At 38.0% G+C, this 21,344-nt stretch overlaps 2 protein-coding genes across 2 annotated transcripts; both read right to left on the bottom strand.

The window, feature by feature from the left end:
- Nucleotides 1-12,547: 12,547 nt before the first annotated feature.
- On the bottom strand, nucleotides 12,548-14,225 carry LOC147865881 (UPF0481 protein At3g47200-like). Its single transcript, XM_087316211.1, has one exon. The coding sequence runs from the start codon at nucleotides 14,153-14,155 to the stop codon at nucleotides 12,641-12,643; it is 1,515 nt and encodes a 504-aa protein (XP_087172337.1). The 5' UTR covers nucleotides 14,156-14,225; the 3' UTR covers nucleotides 12,548-12,640.
- A 2,262-nt stretch (nucleotides 14,226-16,487) lies between these two features.
- On the bottom strand, nucleotides 16,488-18,431 carry LOC147865880 (putative UPF0481 protein At3g02645). The gene has a single exon (XM_087316212.1). The coding sequence runs from the start codon at nucleotides 18,274-18,276 to the stop codon at nucleotides 16,798-16,800; it is 1,479 nt and encodes a 492-aa protein (XP_087172338.1). The 5' UTR covers nucleotides 18,277-18,431; the 3' UTR covers nucleotides 16,488-16,797.
- Nucleotides 18,432-21,344: the final 2,913 nt, after the last annotated feature.

Here is a 21,344-nt window from a genome sequence, read left to right as displayed (position 1 = left end):
TTAACGAAACACAACAATTTTTTCACTGTAAAGCTAAACAAGTATTTTATGAGTCTTGTAGTAAAATAGGAAGAATTCATAGGGGATTGAGATCCTTGCAACATCTGCAAGAGAGAAGACCATATTCGAGATATATAAATTCCCGAGTGATACAATTAGGGAACTAGATATTGGAATTACAAAAGATTTCAGCGGATTTTAATTATCATAATATATCGTCTACATGGGCAAAGTCAGGAGATAAAGTCAATAAAGTGTTTTTTGTAGTGCATAATCATCATAAGACAACTGTTAGGATTTCCCGGTTAAAATGACAGGACGGCTCTTATACCATGGATTCTAGTCAGATGAGGCAAATAGCCTCTGATTATTATGAGACTTTGTTGAAAGCTAGATCTTTTTCTGCGGATGATTTGATTAAAAGGGACATCATATGGTTAAGGATTCATAATAGGGTGTCTGTACAACTAGTAGATTGTCTTTTACAACCACTAAATTCTCAAGAGGTTCTTAAAGCTGCTAAAGCTCTTGCTAAAGATGTTTGTCCTGGCTTGGATGGGTTGGGAGTCCAGTGGTATATTCAATATTAGGATTTGATAGGTGATGGATTGACTAAAGCCTACCAACAGATATTAGACTCGGGAAATATGCCACAAGAAATGGAAGGAGGGTTTAATTTATATGATTCCTAAATCAAGTGGACAATTAGAAGAGCTTCAACATTGGAGACCAATTACCTTGTTGAATGTTATTTATAAAATATTAGCAAAAACGTTAGCTAGATGGCTACAACCTTATCTTTCGGAGCTGATTTATGATTCTCAGACTGGTTTTATGCAAGAGAGAAGTATTTTTTATAATATTATCCTCTTTTGGGAAATGGTTGCCTTTGTAGAATTGCATAAGCAAGACCTAGCGGTGTTATTTCTTGATTTTGAAAAGGCTTATGACAGAGTGGACTGGGATTTTATGGAGGGAACATTGGTTAGGATGGGTTTCCCAAATACATGGATACGAGGAGTATCAACATTATATCGTAATGCATATAGCTCTCTTTTATTTGCAGGGGATATTAGTAGGAGATTTTCAATTTCAAGATTAGTACGACAGGGATGTCCACTTGCTCCGTCCACTTATGATGCAAGTTACATTACTGCCAATGTCAATTAAAACCCACCAATACCATTGGGAAATACTCATAGTGATTGCCATGATTGTAGGCCGTTAGCCATTAAACTTCCACTAATATTAAGACATCATGTATTGTTAAGACTTTATGTTTCTCTATGGTTTTCGATAATCCTAATTTCAACAATTTTGTTAGACTAATATCGAATGTATATTTAGGTAGAGTCTCTGTCAAAACGAGCCAATAATTGGCCAAAATCAATGCTTGTAGATAATACCAATGCCGGTATTTGTTACGATGACAACATTTGTTACAGAATTGTCCATAACAACATGTGTCCATATCCAGATAAGCAAACAGAGACAGTCTGGAACCACCCAAACGTTAGGTTCACATGATGAGGTAAGTCTGTGGAGCTACCTTTAGGGGAGAAAAAGCGAGAATTGAGACGTACCCAGCTTCAGTTTAGGATGCTCAATAATTCCTCATCAAAAGCAAGAAATTGGTGAAGTAATCAATAATCTTGAAATTAGAGGAAGTAGAGGTTGGAGGTAGACAAAAGTTTGAGCATGCCAAGCTGAACTCGATGTTGCTAATGCAATGGAGATGCCATGCCATGTCTTCTCACACGAATTTCTTCATACAAAGAGCTCAATTACATCTGGCGATGACAGAAGGCTTATGATTCAAGGGATTGTGTGCATCTAATCCGTTTTTGGTTGTACCCTGAATATCGATTACATAGCATATCATAAAATGGAATTTGGAGATCAACAGCCTTTAGCATATCACGAAATGGAAATTTGAGATCTATAGCCGTTCCTCCTGTCTTGCCTATTGTGATAATTGATCCTTCAAATCTATATTCATCAGTGATTTGTTATTTGTAACAAGTATGTATGTATGTTCATGAGACTAGTAGAACTAATAATGGCATTCGGGTTGATTTGGACATTCTATAATCAATTTCTTTGCCATCGTATTCAACTTATAGGTTGTTTGATGAACGTGGGGATCAGGAAGAAGATGATGAAGAAAACATTGTGCTTCAGTACTTCATTGCGACATTTACTTAGATTTACTCCCACAATATCGATTTCCATCAATACATGAATCATGAAAGCGATTCACCAGCAGTACATAATCTTCCACAAGTTCATAAAGCCATTGTGGATTATAAATACATAAATACATAAATAACAGGAAACAAATTAAATTAATAAACCAAAATGAAATCCCAAATGAATAAACGAAGCTCAATACTTGATTATATGGAGCTTCTTTATTTTTTTGGCCTGGGGTTTCAGCTACTTTTGTAAAAACCTATGATTGTATAGACTATCTGAAATATTGAAGCTGACAGCAGTACAGATGCCGCAATGACCGATATCGTTAACCATGGCCGAGAAAAGAACTTTTCATAACACTCTGTAGACAAGCGATGCCAACGGGAGTCATGCCATTTCCCATTTGGTCGTGGTTCTTTTTCCTAGATATCATGGCTTAACCAATGAATTTGTTCTTTTACATAGAAGTTTGTACCTGTGCGCGCGCTTATGTGACTTTTATCTTTTACGAAAGGAATTGTCATCTATAGATTTCCAAACACAAAGTGGAAGTTTTGCCATATATATATTTGTCTATCTTCAAACATTTATAAAAAAGTATTAATAAGATTTAAATTTCGAAAATATGTGCACTTGATGGTATTGAGTATTGACATCTTATTTATTGTATGCATATGGATTCATAATGTGTACCTTGCGGAAATTCGACTTTGCTTTTTATTGTTAGTGATAACAAACTTTGGATAATGGCACAATGAAGGCTTTAGTTAAGATCTTTATTAGCAATGTCTTTAATGGGAGAAATGAAAAATGAAGAAGATATCAATGCGTTGTTATTATTCACGAATCATGAGATTTTATGATGAATGGGCCAAATTATGCAATGCAATAACAATAAGTTTACTATTCAAACATTGGACAATGCCAAAACAAGAGTTATGAATTTTATGGCAAATAGTGAGCATATTGTCATTGTCTAAGTACATCGTTTAGGAGCAATGTATTAGTGAATATGATCTTAAACTAATGTTGTGAAGAGTACAACTTTGATATCAAAGTACAAACATGGAGAAATTTATTACAAGCACACCGTTAAACCCGTCGTTAGTTGTTATTATGTATAAAATACAAATCTGACTTTGGAGACATTTTTATGAATTTTCATTCAGATCACTAATAAAGAAAATTGGGCAACATCAAAAAGCTTTAACCCAAGGTAACGTTGGATTAATTTCAACATACTATTATTTTGACAACGATTCATGTTACTTATTTTCTACTTAGTGTTAGGTGTAACCTTGGAGGTAATTCCGATGAGTACATGTCCTTGAAAAACATTTCTAGAAGGCTAACTCACAAAAGTCCTTAGTACTTACCTGTTACTAGAAATAGTCACTATATCATATTGCCATAGATTTCATCAATCATGAAAGTTTGTGAATAGTTGGATTTAATTTGAAAATGGACATGCATTTATGATGATGATCTTTTAGATTCTTTTGTAATGCATGATATTACTAACTCTATTGGGTTACTTTGATGATGATGTAGAATAATCATCAAATTATTATATAACCCTTTGGACAATTACCGTGATTTTGACAAAGATTGTGCATAATCTACGAGGGAGGTTCTTTGGATAACATCAAGGGTGACACCCAACATGCAAAACAACAATGTTTTGAGTTTCATGGCATATGGAAAAAACGAGGGTAATAACGTGTATGTATGTTTTATTTTTTGAACTAAGTATTACATGGGAAATGTTTTGAGCGAAATCGTATGGTATAATGAACTATAGTTCTTTAATCTTAACATTAGTAGGTGTGGGCTTAGTTCACAAGGAATAAAGGGTAAGGATTCAATTCCGTCTCTCATCTTCGCTAGGGGTGATTGGGTGGTCTAACACCCTTTCTTCCTTATTTTAACGTTAATTAAGATTCGTATAGGAAAACAATCACTTGATGTCCACCTACATGTGCACTTTTGATAGATACTCTACCTTGAGAAAGACATCTGCCAATTGCTGCCAACTTATTTTTTCACATATTTACTAATGGAGAGGTTCATGACATGATTCTCAACCTCATTTTCATAGAGTTTAGTTATTTGATATGCGAAGTCTTGTAGTGTACCTCTTTTCCTTGTGTATCCTAATCTCTTGGTCAATGTGTGAGTTTTTTGTAGCAATGGGCAAGTATAAGGGCATGTGGTTTGAATTATTGAGGATGGGCCAAATTGAAAACACACAAAGTGCCATTGAGAATCTTTAGATTATCAATCTTATGGCACATGCTTTGAAGTTGACACCATTACCTTATTATCAACTTTCATATTTTGATAAGTTCCAACTCTAGCATTAAAATCTTTCACAAGCAATACTTTTTCAATCTTCTCATATGTAAGAATGTGAGAACACACATTTTTTAAAAGGATCGCTTTGATCTAGTTCATACAAATTATAATAATTGGATTGTATACGAGGAATGTAACAACATACCAAATCATGTTTGTATTTAGATATTGTTACTTCAATCCACATATATATTTTGTACTCACCATTCTTACATACTCGCATGTAGTTTACCAAGAACTCATGATAAATATATGACACTCATGCTCACCCAATATTGTTATAGTGCGGGGTCAACCATATAGATTTTAATATGCATCCAACAATATTAGTTATATGCTTGGCTTCATTGGGGGGGGGGTGGGGGAGTGTTCAAGTTACCAACCATGGTAATACTAGGCCATGCATGGGCGTTCTCTACCCATTGTTGAATTCATACATCACCCTCTCGTTTTTGCGACGAGTTTCTCCACGAGTGCCAACTATGTTAGGAGTGTCATTTGTGTTGTGGGTGGGGGGTGAAGCCCAGAACGACTCCACCCTCCTCCCAAGGGGGTTACATGTGAGGGAGGGAGAGAGAGAGAGAGAGAGAGAGAGAGAGAGAGAGAGAGAGAGAGAACAATGATACACAGAAATGAGAGGGAAAAGTTCTTTATTCATTACATGCTCCATAGAGGGTTTATATAGTTCATCATATAACGGTTACATAATATGACCGTTACATTCTTGTACACATGCACATAATTGTGCATGTGTTCATACACATATTTATCCTCATTCATGCGTGTATACATTACACATATACCACAACCCCTTTATCATGTTTGACCCTTACACCACCCCGTACACTCCTACGGGCACACATGGCACGCATGTGGGACAATGCATCGATCAGAACTCCATCAGTTGTCTCGTTAGTCGGAAATCCCTTGAGTGGATCACAACTCTACAATCGATAACTTCGATCAGAGCTTGCTTGACCCGAACATTCTTGTTCGGTCATCACACCTCTCAATTGGATCACACACCAATCAACTCGTCCTATCTTCTTCTTCTCTGTAGTCTAGCTGAGTCTGTCTTCTTTTTCTTCTTTCCTCTTTGGCATCACTTTCTTCTTCCTCCTCCTCTTTCCTCTTTTCCTCTTTCTCCTTACTACTTTCTTCTTCTTCATTTGTTGTTGCTTCTCCTTCCTCTCCTTTTATCTTGCTCTTCATCTGACCATTTTTGTGTCTGACCGTCTCCTCTCCGGCTAGCTGTCTGACCGGTTAGTTGGCTCTGTCTGTGGCCGTCTATCGCCGGATGTCGAACGTTGGCCGTCACCGTCAGTCCAACTGGTTGTCCAATGGTGACCATCGCCATTTGTCTGGACCTCGATCGTTGCCGTCTTGACGGTTGTCCAGCCGGCCATCCGTATGTCCGAGGATGTCTCCCTTCATCGACCGTCTCTCTACCAGTTGTCTGATTGATTGTCAGACGTCGGCTGTGTGGCCGTCTGGCCGGCCCTTCCAGAGTCTTTTTGGCTGATGCCGATGACATGTATATGATGAGAGCATATCCTATTTAAGGCGTTATAGTCAACACTTCTAACTAGATTCTATCTAGGTAACTATGAAGTTACATGGTTGACTACCTAACTAAACTAACTTGAGCTTGATCTCTCAACACTTTCTTCTATGACTTTGCTAGGTTCTTTTAAAGCTCTTTGAGCTGCGAACTTGTCAGAAAACATGGCAAAACCATAGCCTTTGCTCTTGCTTGTGTTCTTGTCCTTGATCATAGAGCATTCTTCAATGTTTCCATACTGAGCGAAAACCGATTTAAGGGTTTCGGGTGTCATTTCCCAACCTAATCCTCTAATGAAAAGCTTCATGTGTGCTATATCCTTGTCCGAAAGCGTCTTTATCTTTGACAAAACCCTAGAATTAGAAATTGTTGCTTCGTGAAGCAGATCTAAGATATGTTATTTTGAGAATGACTTGATCAAAGCTCTAATTCCTCTGCAGATACTTCTTAATCCATGTCGTCATTCTTCTGTTCTTCTTCTTCTTCTTCTTCTTGATCCTCCTCCTTAGCTTTCCTTTCCTTAAGCCTTGGATGACAAAACCACATCTTTGAGTTGTCTATTAAAGTACTGAAATAAGGCATTCTGAGGACACAGGGAAATCAGAGTACTTCCTCTCAAGGGAAGGGTGGGGTGGGGGAAATTGAAGAAGCTCCTCTCATGGAACACCCACTATTCCTTCTACACCAACACAAAGACACAGAGGAGCAGAGAGGGAGAGAGAGACTTCTTCTCAAGGGAGGGTCGTCCTTTTGGGTGTACCAATGTTTATGGGTGGGGTTGGAGCCAAGAACAACCCCACCCCCCTCCCAAGGAGGTTACGCGTGAGGGAGAGAGAGAGAAAGAGAGAAACAATGAGACATAGAAATGAGAGGGAAAAGTTCTATATTCATTACATGCCCCATAAGAGGTTTATATAGTACATCATATAATGGTTACATAATATGACATAATATTTATCCTCACTCACACTCGTATACATTACACATATACCACAACCCCTTTATCGTTTTTGACCCTTACACTGCCCTGTACACTCCTACGGGCAACAATTTGCAAATTGGTTTTCATGACGGGAACCCAACGCCCCTTATGCACAAAGCTCGGCCGCAACCGAGATTCTTTTCATACACAGAAAACAGGAAACGAAATGCACGCGACACAAAGGAGAGAAAAGGTTACACATAATGTTTACGTGGAAAACCCCAAACTAGGGGAAAAAACCACGGCAGCCCACAGGCTGCAAACTGTCACTATGTAGGAATATACAACAGTGAGTTCACTGAGGCACCGACCTCGTGCTCACAAATCTTCGCCACAGGCGGCGGTTACAACAGAGGCAACGACCTCGTCTCTCTCTCTCTCTCTCTCTGTACAGTTACGCACTCTCTCTTCTTCTTGCACCAACAAGGAAGAATGGCAACTACTATAACTAAAAGTTTGCCCTAAGTCATATTTATACTAATATGACTTTTCGGCTATTTACGAATGTAGCCTCGATAGGCTCTCAGAAACATATTTACGAATATGTCTCCTCATCCGGTTCATACCGGGCCTGCACCATCCGGCTCTCCGTAGCCGGGTACTCCTCATCCGGTTCATACCGGGCCTGCACCATCCGGCTCTCCGTAGCTGGGTACTCCTCATCCGGTTTCGGCCTCGGCCGAGTTCGTTCATCGGCACTGTACTTCTCCCTTCCCATCCGGAGGGACCTGTTTCCCAACATTTCATCACAAGGAATTTCCATTAGGTAGCTAGACCACTTGTAGTTCTCATTTTGCTTATTTTGAGATCTATGTTGAGATTCTTTTCATAATGATCTAGGATTGTTGAATTGTTCATGACTCGATCACATATATGCTCAAACACTTGGCTTTCAATTCATGAGCTGTTATTTTTGTTTGTGTTTTCACGAAATTAAACATGTACATGTGCAAAGTTCGCATAACACTATCTCCCGAGCTCGGAATTCTAAGCCGAACATCCCAATACGATCCTCATGGGGAAGCTTTTGTACTAGATACTCAAACAATGATTTACACAAACAAGAGAAAAGTATATTATATTCATTTTTTGTAATCATGAATAAGTTTATGAGGGTGGAAATACAACGAGAAAATCTCTTGGTTTTGTTACATGGAGTGAACAAGCAATAGAAGAAAGATAGGAAGAAGACGGGAATAAACAGAAAGGATAAGATCACCAACTTTCTCTTTTTAGATTTCGGCAACACTTTCTCATCTCTAACTTTGTTTCCCTCCCTAATTCAAACTTATATAGGATTTAAGAGGCTCTCTCCCAAATAAAAGTGGGTGTTTTTATTTTTTATTTTTGCGTGATCCACACTTGTCTTCTTTTTACTTGCATGGCCTACCTTTCCTTTTGGTTTGATTTTAGCAAAAAGATTATCATGATGTTTACAATCACATTAATTTATCCACTTAATCTTCTATGGTTCCACTTGAACATCTGGCCTCCCACTCATAGCACATGCTTTTACCTATTGAGCTAAACCTTTTTGTTGTAGTAAACTCCAACTCACAATGTACCTGTCTTATTACACCCTCGATCTACCACTCAACCTTTTCCATATCCTTGATTTAACTTAATTCCTCCTATGCATTTCCCATATCACGACATCGTGTTACGACTTTTTGCATTTGGGCCTTTTGATAAGCTTACCTTGGATGTGATAGGTTGGTGTGCTAGGCTTATATATGGGGTTCCCCTAGTGAGGATGAATTTAGACCATTTATAGGGGGTGGAAGCCATATTCCTTACTAGGGTTGATGGAGTGTTATGAAAAAAATGAGAAATGAAAATGTTATAAATACAAATGGTGTAGGAGGAAACTATTAGTGCATGATCACAAACTAAAAGCACGAAGAGCTTTTATAATGAAGGGGCCATAAAAGCATATATGCATTGCAATGACTATAAGTTTTCTCTCGAACCATTCACTAATGTGAAAATAGCCATAATTTTTATGGCAACCAATGAACATAATCATATTAACCTTGCTTTTAAAGGGCAATAGAATCATTTTCATTCCAAGTGTTGAGTAAAAGTTTTCAATGTCATAAAGACATTGTTAAGAAGCAAACAATTACTTTAGGTGACCTAAAACTAAAATTGTGAGGAGTTTTTATAGCAAATACAACATCAACACCATTGATTTAAGCTTGTAAATATAAGTTTAAAAGTGCAAGTTCTTATGTAACATACCATATGAGGTAACATTTCATATATGACAACATGGAATTGTGAGAACCTGAGAAGCACATGATTATGTGGTGCATAAAGGCGATCCATTTACATTGTGGCCCAATAGCTAATGTTTTTGAAGGTTTTCAGGATCTTTCGTCTCATCTTTTTATTAATGTTACGACTTCAGAAGCTCCAAACATCAAAATGTTGAGAATGAAGAGAATATTATACAACTTGTGACTTAAATCTACTACTACATCCTCCAAACTTATGAAGTTCACATATGGCCCTAAAAAAAATATAGCCCAAATGCATTAAACAAAGCTTTTAACTCTTGAACTTCTTTATTTTTTTCTCCAGGGGTTTAAGGTAATCCTAATTTAGGGCTTTCGGTAGCAACCTAAGATTGTGTGGATTGTCTGCAATAATGCCAATACAGAGCAGTAGAGACGCCGCAAGGATCGAAATCCATAGCCATGGCCGAGAAAAAATAGTTTGTGCGCAGACACTCCATATACTAAACAAGCCAATGGGTCATGTCGACCGATCTTTGGCATTGATGCACATGTCGGTCCTCTGGTGGTTCTCTATGACTTGCACCCTGTCCATGTGTAAGGGATAGAGAAACATGGACTAACAGATTTGCTTGCGGATTCTTTAGAAACAGATCGTTTCCTAGATTCTTGCAGGAATGTTTTTTGTGCAGGAAAAATAGAGTGAATCGAGTGGATGCTTGCAATTGAGAAAATTTCTGTTTGGCACCCAATAGTTTGCATTAAGTTGGCTCCTGAAGAATGGATTGTATGTGACAAGAATGGTAGTGATCATGGAAAATTTTGGATTACCCGATGGGAAGTCGGGTTCTTTTGGGAACTCTGAAATCTTCATTCGAAATGACATGGAAATTTGGTTGCCTAGCAAAGTCAAGTCCCTCTATACTTGGTTGTATGTGAAGTCATTGTTGAACTAGAAAATGTATATGTAGCCCACGTTTCTTATGTTGGCACTTGCAATCATTCCTTACACAGAGCAAGAATTCATGAATGAAGATGGTATCGGCAGCGAACTGAAGTTGGAGTGAATCCAAGCTGTATCGGGGGAGGCCAAAATAGTTGTTGCTAAGGCCATGCAGGTAAGGGAGGAGGTGTTGCATGGGCTCTATCACATCGGATATCCCATGACTTTCCATGAATCTCTTCACACATAATGGATTACAATTATGAGGGAAACTCTCTAGCCTTTGACACAATGGGTGGATGGTTAGCACTTGATGATAATATGATATTGGCTTTGTATTGCAGAATGCTTGGGGAGGCTTTGAAATTATCCAAGTTCTGTCACGTGCAATTCTACAAGCATTATCGATGATTTCCTTCATGCAACATCTCCATTCATCTTTGATGAAGTTGGTTGATGAAGTTGTCCAACTGGGAGGTTGTATGGCTAGAAGAGGTAAGCTCGGCCATATCTGTTTGAAGTGTAGGATTGATTTCCTTGTTGGTATTGTCACCCATATCTTAAACTTCTTCTATTTCTATGGACACTGACTTGATACTTTCATGTAGGTCAAGTACCTCGCCTCAAGTTTTCACACTTCTATGAGTTCTTGCCCTTAGAAGAAGATATATCAATATGGAAATGTAGATTTAGAGATGATAATACAATCCATACCTCCAACTTTCTATTAGTAGAGATTATAATGGACAGAGAGGATGAGTGTTGGGCAAACGTTTTGACCTTAAATATCACCTCTGGGAAGATCAACCCATTAATGATGTCGATTATCTATGCGAACATTTGTACAAGTGGTGTGAAGAATTTTGTTAGAAGAGACTTATGGTTGATGCTAGAATGACAGATAGATCTTCAAATGTGCGAATAAGTATTTGTTAGCTAGTAGTATTCAAAGTATATGACCATTGGAAACGGTTAGACCCAACAAAGTTTCTGGGCCTAATTTTGGGATATTACATGGGAAGAGTCTTGGGAGATTTTGAGCCATAAATCTATTTAGTGACATTCAATTTTCCTTTTATCAAATAAATGTAGAGAACGAAAGAAGGGGCGACTAAAGATTTATTTTCTTTTTCTAAACTTCTACTTCTTTTTAATGTTAACTTTTCCTATAGTGTAGGTCAAATGAGGCTAAAATAGCTAGTTTGAAGAATGTGAACCAGCTAGATTAGACTAAATATTTTAAAAACTCCAGCTAGAACCACTTCCTAGCCTCCCCCACATCAGTCTGGCAAAGTCCATCCCTAGACGGCATGGTTAACATTGTGCGTAGGAATTCGCCCAACATTGGGCGGAGATAAGAATGCAAATATGTGGAATCTCTTTTGGTGAGCAAGTGGTAGGTGAGCTACTTGATTTGGGAGTCAAGCGTCTTTTTCCATGATGATGAGCTTTTGCAGCCGAGTAGGTAGATGTAGCTAGGTAGAGGGATGTGCATAGAACCAACAATCACGATAGGCAACCTCAAGTCAAGGGATATTAAAACTATTGGATATGTTGCAATAGCAAATATGTCATGATCAAGTGAGTCTATCAAGAGATGATGATGAAATGGTAAAGTTATTATCAATTTGCTGTTATTATTAATGACCGATGGATGAGATTTTACAAAAAGTATGTGCAAGTGGCATCCGTGAAGGGAAGGCTAGGTCATGGGGTCCACTAAGACTACTTTTTGCGTCCTATTAATGGATTTAAGTAGATACACATTTAGTCAACAAACTCACTAATAAATTGTGAGGTTGCTTTGGACATTCTATAATCAATCTTCCTTACCATTGTCTCTGAAGTTCCATATTCATATTAGGGAATTAGGATTTTAAACACAACGTTCTCATGGGTAATTTAGCATAACTATACACAGGAGGTACTTTCAAGAAGACTTTTTATCTAGGTTTGAGAAACATGAAGATACCTATTATGAGTTAATATTATAAGTGTCACTTAAAACCCATTAACAATCCTTGTAACAAATAATTACTCAATAGTGCGTGAAACACCAATCATGTTATTATTATTACAAATGTCACTTAAATCCCATTAACAATCCTTGTAACAAATAATTACTGGATTAAGCACCAATCAAGGTGTCGTAAATACAATGCCATGTCTCACCATGTTCTTATTTGTAAGCACAAAGATTCTTAGGATAATTTTCCACGATGATAAAAGCTCACATGGTTAGAAATCAAATAGACACAAATAAAGTAATAAAGTCAAATGAGGTCCCGAAAATGAATCAAGAAGAGAAACCTCATTCACTTGATTGTGTTTGAGCTTCCTTATTTAGGATTCATATAGAGGTTCCACTAGTAATAGCCTAAGATCGTGTAGACCGTCTGCAATAATGTAAAGACAAGGAGTAGGATCGCGGCAAGGACTGATGCTGTCAACCATGGGCGAGAAAAATACTTTTCATGAAACTCCACATACACAGGACGCCAACGACTCTGATAATGGTGCATTACATCTTCTATCATGCCGTCCCAGCTTTCGCAGGTTGGAATCGGGATGTTGGTGCGCAAATTGTTCCACATCTTGACCAACCTCTCATCGTCCCCGAGGTGGTTGTCTATCACCCGTGCCTTAGTCAAGATTGCTAGATCCTCTGATGTGTCTATGAGCGAGTCCATGATGACAGCATACATAGTAAACTCACGTCCGCCTTTGGAGGTTTGTTCATGAGCAAGGAGGTTCCTCAGCACATCCTCCGTGCCTTCATACACGACAAGCCGTGGAAGATCGAGCTGAAGTTTTCTCTTGTCATAATTCATCACCGATATGTTACCTTTGCATGGCTTGAACTGGATGCCGACTGTCGAGAGTTGAGATGCTGTTGGCAGGCGATCACGATGTTTAGATTTTAGCCCGCCAGCTCCTTGATTTGTCGGCCATGTATCTTTTCGTTTCAGTAAACTACTAGACTCTTGTAATCCTTGTGTGACCAGAACATATTGGCAATCAAGTAGATGATTGCCATGAATTTGAGCATTCTTTGGGAGGGCCATGGAGAATGGAGTGTTTGTCATAACTATATCAACCAATGCTTTCTGGAGTTCTCTGCTTTTTATGTCGGGTGTGTTTGGAAACTCTGCAATCTTCATCAGAAATGACATTGGAATTTGGTTGCCCATCAAGAACAAGTCCCTCCATACTTGCTTGTATGTGAGGTCATTGTTGTAGAAATTGTATAAGTAGTCAGTACTTATAGTAGGGTCTTGGTTGCATTTAACTTTGTTGTTGAAGAAATTGGGTAAATAGTAGTGTTCCTTATCTTGGGAATTTGAATATCTGGTGCTAAAAAAGAGCAAGAACTCATGAATGAAGATGGTATCGATAGTGACCAGAAGTTGGAATGCCTCAATGCAATCGTGGGCGAGGTTTGAATAATGGTTGTTGAGATCATCAGGCCCAGGAACAAGGTGTTTTACGAGCTCTCTCACATCTGATTTCCCATGTCTTTCCATGAATTTCTTCACACATAGTGCCTTAGTCTCATCAAAATTTGAATTGATCGTAAGATTTGCATACAAAGGTCCGATGGTCAGTTTTCCAGGGCAATATGAGTTTTTGTTTGTGTTGAAGAATGTATCGGGAGGCATAAGAATCTTCAAATCTTCCTTGAAGCTTTCCAAATTGGATGTAGGTTCAACAGCAACAGTAGAAATATTATTGATCTTTGTTGTCATTGCTTCTATCCATTTGGCTTGGCCAAGTTGCCGAATGGAGTAGTTTGTATGGCTAGTATGGATGGGTTCATGTGGATGCACAACCCCATTGGGTTGGATTGTAAGTCTGGTTTCCTTGTTGATATTCTCAGCCATCTCTTAAACAGCAACTGCTACTACTACTTCTAAACTGATACTTTCTTGGAGAAGATCAAAGTATCATTCCTCTTTTTATACAACTACGAGTTCATGCCCTTACACAATGATAAAGTCTATCTATCTATTTATCTATGAAATCTGAAAGAGAGAGATACAAGAATGAGAATCTGGAGCATATGTATGGAGCCCAGAATGAAGGCAATTTTCCTATATTGTATGCCTACTAGATGGGTATATTATTGTTTTCCAAACATTGGATAGAAATTTTCCATCGTATATATATCGATTTTGTGTATCTTCAAAGGTAATATTCATTACATCAAGAACAATAAGTTGAATATATGTAAATTTCATGCTATTGAATTCTAATTATTGCATGTACTCATATGTATTCATAATGTGCAGATTGCAATGAATCAGAATTTACCCTTAAGCAACAGGGATGGTAAATAACAAACATGTTTATCTGTCTTTTAAAGGGAAATGTAGGAGCAAACTAAAATTATGAAGACCTTATGTAACATCATAAGGTAACTTCGTATATATGACAGCGATAATAATTTGTCGGAATATCAAAAGTTCCTTATATGGTGAATAAAGGCGGTACTTTGATAATGTTGCTCAACATTTAACGTTTTTCAACGTTGTTAGAATTTCTAGTCTCATCATAGTCGTCACGATGTCCTAATCTAAATGTGCACACTAAATATCAAATTGACGAGAAACAAGAATATGCTATCATTAATATAGAAAACTCTCCACCCTTGAGTCTTCTTCTATCCCACCAAAACATGTTAATATAAATACAGAAAAAGCAAGAATTGAGATGTAGCCAAATTTGGTTTTCCATGCTCAATAATTCCTCGTGAAAAGCTAGAATTTGTGGAAGAAGTCAATATTCGTGAAATGAGAGGACGGTGTCAATAGCTGCAATGTCCTAATCTAAATGTGCACACTAAATTAATGAGAAACAGGAACATGCCAACAATAATATAAAAAACTTCTCACCCTTGAGTCTTCTTGTATCCCACCAAATTATACTAACAATAACATAAAAAACTTTCCACCCTCCGGTCTTCTTGAATCCCATAAAAAAGTGTTGACATCAATATGGGGAAAAACTTTCACCCTTGACTCTTCTTGGATACCACCAAAATGTGTTGACATTGTAGCCCTTGACTCTTATTGGATCCCACCAAAATGTGTTGACATCAATATATAAAACCTTCCACCCTCGGGTCTTCGTGGATTGGACCAAAGCATGTTGACATCAATATAAAAACATTTCCACACTTGGGTCATCTTGGATCCCACAAAAACATGTTAACATCAATACGAAAAACTTCTACCCTTGAGTCTTCATGAATCTCACCAAAACATGTTGTCGGCAATAAAGAAAACTTTCCAACCTTGAGTCTAAATGGATATCACCAAAACCAACTAAAGATGTTATTCAAGAAGCTCGACTATCATGTGAAAGAAGAAAGGAATATTCAACTCTAGAGTTATAGATGACCAATGATTGAGATAAATCAAATGAGAAATCACACGATTTATGAGCTTTTTCAACGTACAATATTTTTTTGTACACTCAAGTTGTTAGTTGTTCACAAGTCTTCATGCATTATGCCTAATATTGCCTCCATTGATATCATGTGTAAGAAATATATTTGAAGATATGAAAATATGATCAAGTTAATGTATTAATATCTCAGTATAAAAAGTAGGATTTTGAGAACTTGACCTTAACATGATTAGGTAACATGTGTCGATTTAGATGTGAAAAATTATATACTCAAGGTCTGATCGAATGCTTTTTTTTCTTACCCTTAAAAAGTGATGAGGAGCTTTTCAGCCCAACTTGCTTGTGCCTCCCTTTTTGTACATCATATGCTGGGCCCGTTAATGACAGTAAATACAACAATGACCATAACACACATTTGTGAAATACCATACAGATCATAGTAATGTGATCATGCTTCTACAACATATGTAAACTTTGGTCAGAATTAGGTCTCCAAAATCAATGCTTGTGGATAGTGCCAATGTCGGGGTTTTAACTAATCCTTCAAATCCATCATCGATCAATAAATATTGCAGTTTGGTGGAGGGATATTCTGATAATCAATCAGTTATTGAAACGGGAGATATGAAAGATAAACTAAATGGGTTTGGCTGAAATGATTTGTTATTGTAACAAGTACGTTCATGAGACTCAACTAATAATGCCATTCAGGTTGATTTGGACATTCTATAATCAATTTCTTTGCCATCGTGTCCAACATCCAGGTAATTTGATGAACCTGGGATCAGGAAGAAGAAGAAGAAGAAGAAGAAGAAGAAGAAGAAGAAGAAGAAGAAGAAGAAGAAGAAGAAGAAGAAATTGTGCTTCAGTACTTCATTGCCACAATTATTTAGATTTAACTCCCACATGATCTATTTCCATTAATACATGAATAACAAGATGAACCATGAAAACGATTCATTGTAAGTACATAATCTTCCACAATTTCATAAGCCAATCTGGATTATATTTTATATACGTTAATCAAACTGAAATACCAATTGAATAAACAAAGCTCAATAAATACTTGATTGTGTTGAGCTTCTATATTTTTGCCCTATAGTTTGAGGTAAGGTTAATTTTTGGGTTTGTAATAACCTATGCCCGAATAGGTTGCCTGCAATATTGAAGCCGAGAGGAGTAGAAATGCTGCAATTAATGATATCGTTAACCATGGCCGAGAAAAGAATTTTTTACGAAACTCTGCATACCAGCGGCGGCTACGGGAGGAATGGTGGGTCACTATATCCTGGATCATCTCTTCCCATCTTTGGGATTTGTGATTATAGGGCACATTGATGCACATGCTGTTCCACATATCGACAAACCTCTCGTCGTTCCCCATATGATTCTCCATGACTTTGGCCTTTTTCAGGATCGCGAGATCCTTTGGCGTGTCGATAAGCATGTCCATGATGTTCGCATACATCAAAAACTCATCTCCTTTCTTAGACATTATGTTATGTGCAATGAGGTTCCTCAGCACATCCCCTGTGCTGTCAAACAAGACAAGGCGCGGAAGATGGATCTTAAGTTTCCTCTTGTCATACTTCATCACTGATATGTTACCTTCACAAGCCTTGAATGAGATGCCGGCTTTCGAGAGTTGAGATGCTGTTGGGAGGCGAACATATTCGTTTTTGTGAGTTTCTAGTTTCTTGGTCTTTTTGCACACCTGCATATTCCTCAGTAAAGAGAAACATGAGAAAACAGATTTTTTTGTGGATTCTTTGGGATTAGTTTGTCTCGAAGATTCTTCTTCTTTGACAGTGCACGCATAGTAGAGGGAATCAAGTAGATGGTCGCAAGTATTGATCAATTTTATGTTTCTCGATGCGAGAAATGCTAAAAATCCACTCCGTGCAACTTCGCTAGAGAAGAATGGATTACAGTGGGCAATAAATTTCCTCATGGTTTCCTCCAGAACATCCAATGAGAAGTCTCGATTGTAAGAAATCTTCTTTAGAGATGACATGGGAATTTGGTTGCCTATCAACAGCAAGTCCCTCACTATTCGCGGGCCGAGTGTAAGGTCGGAATTGTAGAAAATGGCAAAGTAGCGGCAGACACTTTCCATAGGTTGGGATGTCGACAGAAACAGCAAGAATTCATGAATGAAGATGGTATCTACAGTGACCAGAAGTTGGAGCCACTCAAAGTCAGATTGGGGGAGGTTGAGATTATAGATGCGGCTAAGTCCATCCTGTTTAGGAGGGGTGAGATATTGTATAAGGTCTTCCACACCTGATATCCAATGTCTTTTCATGAATTTCTTCACACAAAGTGCCTTAAATTTATTAACGGGGGAAGGCTCACGATTTTGATAGAATGGACCGATGGTAACTAATTTAGGGTAATATGACTCTGGCCTCACTTCCAACAATGTTTGGGGAGGCTTCAAAATCATCCAACTTTCCTTCAACACAGGTTCATCATCAACATGCACATTGATTGTCTCCTTCATATAGTCTCTCCATTCATCTTTGGTTAAGATGAGCTGATGAGCAGGTTCATGTTTTGGAATTGCAGTGTTGAATCTGATATTCGTACCCATCTCGTCTTGTTCTTGTTCTTGTTCTTCTATGGGGCACTAAGTTTGACTACTTTGTTATAGAATTAGATCAAGTAGTACTAGCCCTCTTTTTATGCATCTCTATGACTTAATCCTACTCTCAGATGATAAGAAAATCTATATACTATGTATGATAAGGAGGGAGAGAGAGAGAGAGAGAGAGATAAGAATGCAAATGTGTGGAATTCCCTACATGATTAGCAATATGTGAGGAGCCATTTCCCATAGGAAGAACTTCGATTCTAATTAATCGATTCTTTTATACCTTTTTATTTGAGATGTGAAGTTTTTTTTTTAGTGGGCCCAACTTGTTAGTGCAACCCTTTTTGTGGACCGATCAATGTCTGATCACAACACCGATCATAGTTATGTGCATAGATTGACACATTCGTGATATTCGTGATCTTTGTTATGATTTCTTTCCACCATTTGGATTGGTCAAGTTTCCCAATGGAGTGGTTTGTATGGTTCGGAGGGATGGGTTCATGTGGATGCACAATAGCCCAATTGGGTTGGATTGTAAGGCAGATTTCTTTGTTGATATGAATCTCACCCATCTCTTAAACGACTACTACTTCTAAACTGATTTCTTCTTCTTCTACTTCTTCTGAACTGATAATTTCTTCCTCTTTTTCTTCTTGTAAACTGATAAATTTCTTGTAGATGATCAAAGTACCATCCATTCCTCTTTTTATACACCTATTAGTTCTTATGTATTGATGTGAACACATTTTGGTGGTGGCATCCAAGAAAAGTCAAGGGTGACAGACAGTACAACGGTGAAGTGGAAATAGAGGTTTGCAACTCCCCTGAATTGTTCGAACAGAGCTTTGGGAAGGAACGTCACCAGGTTATACTTTGTCGTAGACACCCAGTTTGAAGGATAAATAGGATTATTCCCTAAAGTCTACCTATCTAGTTACCGAATCATAGATAAAGATTTAGTTAATAAGTAGGTAGGTGGGTACACAAGATGTGGGACATGTAACTTCGGGGACCAAAATCGAGCATTTTTCCTTGTAGCGTAGAGGATAGGATCATGAGAAAGCGAAAAAGGAGAGGTAGTTGACTACGGATATTTCATAATAAAAAGAACAGGAAAGAAAACCTTTTGGGGTGTAAAGAACAAGTCGTTGACATCCAATTAGCACACTTAAAGTGAACCATTGAAAACAACATATGTGTATATGCAAGTTGCTACAATGACCTATAATGTGCATAATGCCAAGGATAATAATACAAACATCTCATTTTTTAATCTTGTCTATGGACCCAACTGATATGTGTGTATGCAAGGTGCTACAATGATCTATAATGTGCATAACGCCAAGGATAATAATACAGACAACTAATCCTTGAAACTTGTCTATGTACCCAACAATCATGTTAGTGTATCATGTCAAATCAATTATGTCGTGCGAACTGTGCGTGGGGCCTGCAATCATGTTACTCAATCTTGTGGTTGACTATATTAGAAACCAAATGTTAGTTTACTACGTCAAATATGTGGTGATCAAGTCTGGTATCATTGTGGTATTGCGATGATTTATGGATATTATTAGACTTGAACAAAAAGTATGTGAAACTAATAGCTTTGTCTCAGCGTTAGCAAAGAGCTTCGATGTAAGTTACCCATAGGAGAAGTGATTTTGAAACACAATACTAGTGATATGATCACATTTCTACAACACAAGTAAAATGTGATCAGACCCATGTCTCAAACTAACATGAATATTTTGAGAAAAAAAGAGATCAATCCAGTATTGATAAATTTATTTGAGAGGGAAATAGCCAGTATAAAAAAAATGGAGAGTTTGGTGCAAGTGTTAGTAAACTGGTTATTACTCATTGTATTATGAGCTCTAATTGGTGCAAGATTTGAATGTATAATTATTTTATAAAGTGTAATTTTTTGGACATAGGGATAGTTTGGTAAATTTGGAACTTTCAGGGGCATTTTGGTAAATAGATGAACTTCCAGGGGTATCCTGGTACTTTTCCCTAACATTAATTAGTTAGTGAGTTAGTTTTGTTATTATCATTTTGTTGTATATACACACACACACACACACACACACACACACACACACACACACACACACACATAGAGAGAGAGAGAGAGAGAGAGAGAGAGAGAGGAAGGGAGAGAGACAAAACGAGTTTCTGTTGTAATCACCGATTGGCAAAGACATACAGCTCGAGGTCATTGCCTCTGAGTCCCCTATTGTACCCCCTTTCTCTTATAGTGATTGTTGGAGTCTGTGGGCTTTACGGTTTTTCCCTATTAGGATTTTCCACGTAAACATCTTGTGTCCTCTCGATTGAATGTAGAAGTGCATTGATCTCCATTTCTTTGTTATTTCTTCCATTGAGTGTTTCAGACTCGGTTGTGGCCGAATGCTATTCTCTTCATACTGGTATCAGAGCAAAGGTTCTTAACCTTGAAGAAAATAAAAGAGTCATTTGGAAGCATGTTCAAGCTCACTGGCTCCGACGACCCAATGTGGAAGTCGAAGATTAGGGACATACTGGTGGGTAAAGATCTCTGGTTGCCGGTACAGTTCGGGGACAAGAGACTGAACAAGATCAATGCCACGACATGGGAGGTGATGCACATGAAGACGGCGGCGTACATACTATGCTTCATCGACATGAACCTGTACAACAACTTCAACAAAGAAAGCAAGGCTCATGAACTCTGGGAGAAGATAGGTATCATGTTCTAGAATAAGCATGTCGTAAATTGAGTCTCAATTTTTCGGAAGCTGGTGAGACTCAGATATCAAGACGGCTCCAGTATGGTGAAGCACATGAATGCCTTCCAGGGGCTCATAAACCAAGCCACCTCATTGGAAGTACCTCTGGCCGATGAGGTACTTGCATTGCTATTGCTTGGGTCCCTCGCGGATAGCTGGGGACACTAGTTGTCACTGTGGGCAACGTCAGGCCAGAAGGAAAGCAGTTGTTGCTAGCAAGAGTAAAGTCAAGCTTGCTAGATGAAGAGGCGCGTCGAAAAGATAAGGAAGTGATCTTTGACTCAAAAGCCTTGG

This window comes from Azolla caroliniana, unplaced genomic scaffold, assembly GCF_043228905.1.
Source record: "Azolla caroliniana isolate FFs.n. ecotype wild unplaced genomic scaffold, voAzoCaro1.0.p SCAF_3, whole genome shotgun sequence".
NCBI lineage: Eukaryota > Viridiplantae > Streptophyta > Polypodiopsida > Salviniales > Salviniaceae > Azolla > Azolla caroliniana.
This window is presented reverse-complemented; position numbering and strand designations above follow the sequence as displayed.